Genomic DNA, 7,041 nt, shown 5'->3' on the forward strand with positions numbered 1-7,041 from the left:
TAATTGTGTTTACACATAAGGTGAAACCTGCCAGACTAAATCAGTGTATAGTAGAAACCAATAGTGTATAGAGAGTGTGTGTGTGTGTGTGTGTGTGTGTGTGTGTGTGTGTATATATATATATATATATATGATGAAGGTAACATGGAAGCTGGCTAAAATTTATAACGAAGAAGGAACTAGTAAGAATATAGCAACCTGGTTGAAATTGATATTCATTAGGGTACTCTTCACATCAATAGGGAGCATTTGGACTCTGTGGTCTTTATCAGTGTCCCAGCTGGTAATGGTTGAAGGTTAATGCCTTACCCCATTCTGTTCAATTTTCTATCCTAATTAGCCCTCCAAATCTATAGCTGTGAGCACCAAGTGTCTGTGCTCAAAAGAAACTAATTAATGCTAGCAAATTAGATCAAGTCCAAAGATCCAACAGCCAAACTCTTAGTTAAATGCTCCTTGTTAATAGGAAGTGTAGCTGTCAATAACTGCTGTTGGTGACTATAATGAGGCATCTTTCTTTCATTGAAAGTGATTTCATTTCTCTTTGTCCCTGCAAAAGCTGTTCCACTACCTTCACAAACCTAAGTTGCTGGCAGTATGACCCAATTCTTATGATCAGTTGGGTTGAAATGACATGAAATAAAAATCAAAGAGAAAAGCTTTCCTGCACAATGTTTCAGGCATTTAGCAGAAAGTCAGATAGCTTATTAAAAGTCCGGGGTCTTTATCAAGGAACTATATAATTAGCGTATATAATGCTTTTAGACAATGTCCTATAATTATTTAATAAAGGAAAGACTATAAATAGTCAATAAACTATAATGGATGTGTCCTGATTCTAAATTACACCTTACTATTCAGTTTAAATATAGCTGTTGTGCTTGAGCAATACCAATATATGTTCTTTCCTAGTTTACATGGTTAAAAAGGAGAATACAAGATTCTGCTTTTATAAAATAATCAATTTCAGATTCTAAGACACTGTTTTGGACCATCTGGCCTAAAAAAAAATCAATATATGATTACCTATAAAAAATACAAATATTCAAAAATCAATCATTATAACATGTTCTAATAAGAACAGATGCACTGAAATGGATCTCAAATTTTAAGATGCTTTCAGTCTTCCTAAGATTTTAAGTATGTTAATAAGACAAAAACTAACATTCTAAACTTAACTCTTGATTAAAAGTGAAATTGAAACATTTTCTTTCTGTTCTATTACAAAGTAGTAGTTGTACAAAACATCCAAATAAATATTTTAAAGTCATTCTATATTTCTCTCATCTCAAAAACCAAAAACTCTGTTTCACTAAGAGTAAGCAAAGGCAGTTCTGAAATCCAAATCTATATAAATCATTCTACATTTTCCTCTGAATCACATGAGTAAGAACTCAATTTATAATTGAGTGAGCTAAATTTCTTTCACTGTAGATACCTCAACAGTCAATTACAAAATAGCATAAATATAACATATTCATAGCTTTAGATCAATATTTTACTAACAAGTATTTTTCCCAGTCGTGAAAGTTAACTTTATCATTCATATTAAAGTTTTATTTTCCCGCACCTAGATCAGGCTATAGTTTTAAAGTTCTAGGAAGCAGGTGGAAGATTATCTTCTGCGACTGCCAACATGACACCTGCCAATGCCAGATGTGCACTGAACCATGCCTGTAGGTGTCATTGGGTTAATTTCTCCAGACACCTGGGAGTGGCATTATAAGGAAGGTACTGATTAAATAATTCAGAGCGAAAGGAATAATACTAATAAATTATGGATAATTTATTAATACATTTATTTATGGATGGATTTAATTTAAATCTAATTTGTTGATGGATTTAAAACTGAAGTAGGGGCCTCCCTGGTGGTACAGGGTTTAAAGACAGCGCTATCAAGCTATCACCAGCCACTGCAGCATGAGTTTGATCCTTGGCCTGCTAGGGAGCAACCCACATGGCACAGCAGACCACTCCTGCCTCGCCCACTGCTCGTCTCAGCAGTGTATTTCAGTACATCTGCCTGTTCTGCTCCCCACTCTCTCTGGTAAATCCCCTCACCCCTGCACCTCTGGCTTATATCCCAGTTCTTGTATGCATAAATAAATCAATCTTTTTAAAAAAACTGAAGTAGGTCATAAGAGTCATTTAAGAAACACAAATGACCAACACACAATGTCAAGTCTGGGGAACTACTCTTTTTTTATTGCCTCCATTTGTCAATTGCAATGGGTCTCTAAAGAGACAACATCAAAGGGAAATTTTCCTGGCATTAAAATGTCACTGACATGCTCCCAAACTGCAGTTGACCAGCTGGTTCCTCCCAGAGAAAGATGGAGTCGAACTGCAGCCATCCTCCTCACTAAGAAACACTGTGGTCGGGGCCTCCCTAGTGGTGCAGGGGTTAAAGACAGTGCTATCAAGCAATCGGTAGCCACTGCAGCACGAGTTCGATGCCTGGCCAGGGAGCTACCTACATGGCTCAGCAGACCTCTCCAGTCGCGCCTGCTGCTCCTCTCAGCAGTATATTTCAGCAGATACTCCTGTTCTGGTGAATCCTCTCCCCGCCCCCACACCTCTGGCCTGTACCCCAGTTCTTGAATGCATAAATAAATCTTTAAAAAAAAAAAAGAAAAAGAAACACTGAACACTGTGGTCCCTCAATGAGGACAACTACAGGAGAAAGTGAAGAAGAGGAGTCAGGGAAATAGTCTGAGATAGTGAAATTGTATTACTATTTCTTTTAGATGGCTATTTTAGACTTTAAGTCTCTTAAAAAAAGGCATTTCTACAGTAAAACTGCCATCACTCTGAGCATCATTTCTTACCTTCCATTTCTTTGTTTACATTTTTCACTATGTTACAATACTCAACAATATATCCCTAGATTTATAGAATACAGGCACATTCATGTTATAGAATGTTTTCCAAAGAAAACATATATATGTGGGTGCCTAGGGCATGTCTTTATCTAAACATCTTCCACTTAGGAACATAATACATAAAACAATAAAAAATAAACCAGACTCAGTGCATGTACTATTAGAATTTTATTAACAATTCAGCAATAGATAGTGACACCAAAGAAAATCACCTAAGAACATAATATGAATATGTTTATAGATGAAAATAGGACTATGTTATATTTTATGTTCCTTCTTTTCCTATCAAATCACCAAAATAACCAGTTTCTCCAAAATACTCTTACAAGTTTTTCTCTACATGTAACTGCACTTCTGGGGGAAAAAAGTGTTTTTTCCTGGTAATTTAGAAGAATATTTTTAAGTTGTAAATGAATTGAACATTGTCTCTAAGTTCTGAAAGCTGAAATACTGGTATCTCAGCGAAAGGGTGAGAAGAAATTCATACATATTAATTCACTGACTATTCGACTCTGAGGCTAAGGATTAAATTCAGATCATATTATAAAAAATGGATTTGATCTCTATATGAATATTTGAATCTTACCTTGAACTTGTTCAGAACATCTCTCTCGGGCCTTTTCTCTCATTATTTTAGGGATCAGAACATCTTTTTCAACATGTCTGAGATGCTGTTCTGAAAAAAAAAAATCTTTAATATAGTAAAGTCTCAAGTGAATCACCAGTTTAGGGGTAAAATAAACACTCTGGGGTTTACTGAAAATAAAAGGGTAAGCAAATATACTAAAAACTGACTCTTTCACAATCATAATCATAAAATTGTGATTAGTCACAGAAAATCATTCTAAATATTTTTTATCTACAACAGAAAAAAACCTGAGGGACATAGACAATATCTTTCCAAAAATTTATATGAACTATCTTGCAACACTCTGACAGTATATTTCATGTAGTCTTGTCAAAACTGAAGCTATAGACTAAAATATCATCACTTTTCTTGTTAAAATAATCCACAAAAAGAGGATTTTTAATCATAATGAGATCCAAGGACACATGATGAGATACAAGATTAAGAGACACATGCAGAGCTCCTTACCTTAGCAATAAGAGTAAGTAAGAAAGAAAGAACTGGCAATAGAAAAAGTAGAACTGCAGATGCATAGAAAAACAAAGCACATGAAATTACTGTGCATTTTAAACACAACTACCACAATTAGTTTAAAATGGTAGACTGAGCACCTGCTCCAGAGTCTCACCTGCTCCTCAAATTCCTAGAGCACCCTGAAAAACAAAAGGGTAAGTGTTCTCAGGGAACCAAAAATGACCAGGAATTTCTAAAAGACAAAAGGCAGATGACATCAGACTAAAGGTGATAATCAAATCCCCGCAGAGTTTCTCCCCAAGTGAAAAAACTGATACCAAAAGTGAGTGTTGCTCTATGCACTGAAGCAGCAAAAATGTGGAGCAAAAGACTTCCCAAGTGGAAACACTAAAGCATTATTGGTTAAAATCCCTCACTAGGAACCACACAGGTCACCTCTTCTGCTGCCTTCAAGCTATGGGTAAAAGTTAATAAAGGAATTTATCCCCAAAGCATCATGAAGTTCTCCAGTATCTAGTGGTGCCTAGGAAAATCAAGAGCAAACCCTTAACTTTTTCTGGTTCTGTGCATTACCAACAACCTCTGGATACTAGCGCTAAGAGCATATGTATTATATACAATGAGGGTAGCAGCATCTTAACAAGCAAACAAAATCAGCAACAACAGAACAGCAAAAAATCATCTAAATTTGATGAAATGCAACACAGTACAAGGGAGAAACCAACTGTAATTAAATCAAGAAATACACAATTCCTACAAAAGTTAAGAGTAAATAAAAATAATTAGAATAAGTATAATAACACTAAGGCTAATAAAAAAAATGAGTCCTCAGGCAGAGATGAATCATATATTACCTCAGCGCATTTCATGAAATGTCTGAAATTCCAAAAGCTTCAAGAGGGAAAAATCATTACCCACACAAAGGAATGAGAATCAGATTTATATCAGTTTCTACTGGCAAGACATGGATGCAAGACAGTAGAGAAATAACTTCAAAGTTTTGAGAATTACTTTATATTCAGAAATTATAGGGCCATTCAGAGTGAAGTTAAAGACATTTTCCAGTATGTAAGGAGTCAAAAAGCTTACTTCTTCAAACCATATCCCTCTTTTTAGACAAGCCACTAATAACACTTAAGTGATGTAAAACAATAAACATTGTGCTATGCATAAGGATGCTATATCCTCAGGAATTTAGAAAGGCAAAGCAGAATTCTCAGCTTTAGTGTCTGCCTCATCTGGAAAGAATCAAATGGCAGGTGTTGACTTCAATAACTGGGGCTAGAGGATTTACTTCCAAGATGCTTCTTTCACTTATGTATCTGACACCTATGGGTTAAGTGAATACTGTAACTCAATGGCCCCTCCATTGGTTTGACTTTCCAAAGTAAGGGGAAGGTAGGTAGGTTATGAGGGAGTGATCAGAGAAGTAACATCTAGAAAGTGAATGTTCCAAGATAACGAGTGAAAGTGGCATGACCTTTTCTAGAAGTAAGCCATTCAGCATCATCTGTGCTATATCACTGATTTCAAGCTGCTAAGTACAGCTTATATTTAAGTGGAGGGAACTTAAGATTCCATTCTTTGTGGCAAGGCCACTTTACAAGAGAGTATGAGGGATATAAGAGAATGTTCTGATCTTCTTTGTAAAATAAAATCTGCCACAGTACTAAAGGAGATACTCTGATAAATTAAAAAATGAATCCATAACATACAATGGAAATAAAGCATATTTAAAAGGCCCCCATTTAAATTCACATTAAAACTGTAAAGTATGTGAACAACATCATCAAGTAACTTCACTTATTTAACATTTGTAGAACATTCTACTCAATAATAGCATATTTACCAAGATAAGCCTTTGTAGGGTAAAGAAAATGTCAGGCTTTTCTGCCCTTCCGCCATCAGGATAGATGATGGATCCTTGTCCTGAATGCATGCCTGATGGCGGGCACCTGGAATAGGGTGTGGGCATAGGTAGATGGGATTCAGCTGAGTTAAGACTGCGCTTTTAAGGGCAGCGTCACGGGAGGACGCCAGCAGCAGCACCAGCAGCAGCAGCAGCAGAATCTGAAGGAGAAGCCGAAGCCGAGAAGCAGCAGAACTAACTCCAGAGAGCCCAGAAAGAGTGAAGACTTGCTGGGGGCTGGGAGGCCTGCCAGCCTCCCAGCCCCCCAGCCAGCACCCCTGCCTGCCATATGCCTGGTGAACCCCAAATAAAAGACCTGCAAAACTACTGAGGACTCTGACTCCTCCTTTACCCGGTCTGCATGGGATCAGAAAACCTGCACTGTGGCCAGTCCTGCCTTTACAGCCTTACTCTGAACTATGAAGCAAGTATCAATGACTATAAGACAATTCAAATCACACAAAATGTTTCCTAACACCATTGTAACTAAATTAAGAAAAAGCAGAAAGATCTCTTGATAACTGTCACATATTTGGAAACTAAGTAACACCCTTTTAAATAACCCATATATCTCAGAAGTAACTGAAAGGGAAATTAAAGTTTTTAAGAAATGATTAAAAATGAAAGTACAACACATACAAAAACTGTGAGATGCAGTCAAGGCAGTACTTAGAGGAAAATCTGTAGCACTAAAAGTTACACTGGGGAGGGGGACAGTTTTAGAGCAATGACTTAAGCTTCAACCCTGAGAAACCTAAGAAACTAGAAAAGAATGAATTAAAATAAGCAAAAGAAAGGAAACAAATATTAAAGCAGGAACAATGAAATAAAAACCCAAACAAACAAAATAACAGAGAAAGTAATGAAAGCAAAGTGGGTTCCTTGGAATCATTAAAATTGATAAACCAGCAGTCAGAAAAAAAAGACATGGTATACATACACTTTTAGTGATAATAAAGGAATATTGTTTAAAGTAGGCCAATAAAATAGACAAATTCTTTGAAAAACACAAACAAAGCTGCCTCAAAGACCAGAATAACTCTTTCCAAACACATGGAATCTGCAGTTAGAAGGCTTCTCATACAGAAAATTACAGGAACAGGCAGCCCCACTGGTGAATTTGACTAAGCAATTAAGAAATATAAATT

General features: G+C 36.3%; 1 protein-coding gene across 1 annotated transcript in view; it reads right to left on the minus strand.

The window, feature by feature from the left end:
* CMC1 (C-X9-C motif containing 1) overlaps window positions 1-3,511 on the minus strand; it is a gene marked incomplete at both ends in the record, with an annotated part of 41,713 nt that extends 38,202 nt beyond the window's left edge. The window contains one exon of the mRNA XM_084247411.1: window positions 3,469-3,511. Within this exon, the coding sequence (XP_084103537.1) occupies window positions 3,469-3,511 (43 nt within the window). The remainder of the gene's footprint in view (window positions 1-3,468) is intronic.
* Between the last annotated feature and the right edge of the window lie 3,530 nt (window positions 3,512-7,041).

Source organism: Talpa europaea, assembly GCF_964194135.1.
Source record: "Talpa europaea genome assembly, chromosome: 11".
In the NCBI taxonomy this organism is placed as follows: Eukaryota; Metazoa; Chordata; class Mammalia; order Eulipotyphla; family Talpidae; genus Talpa; species Talpa europaea.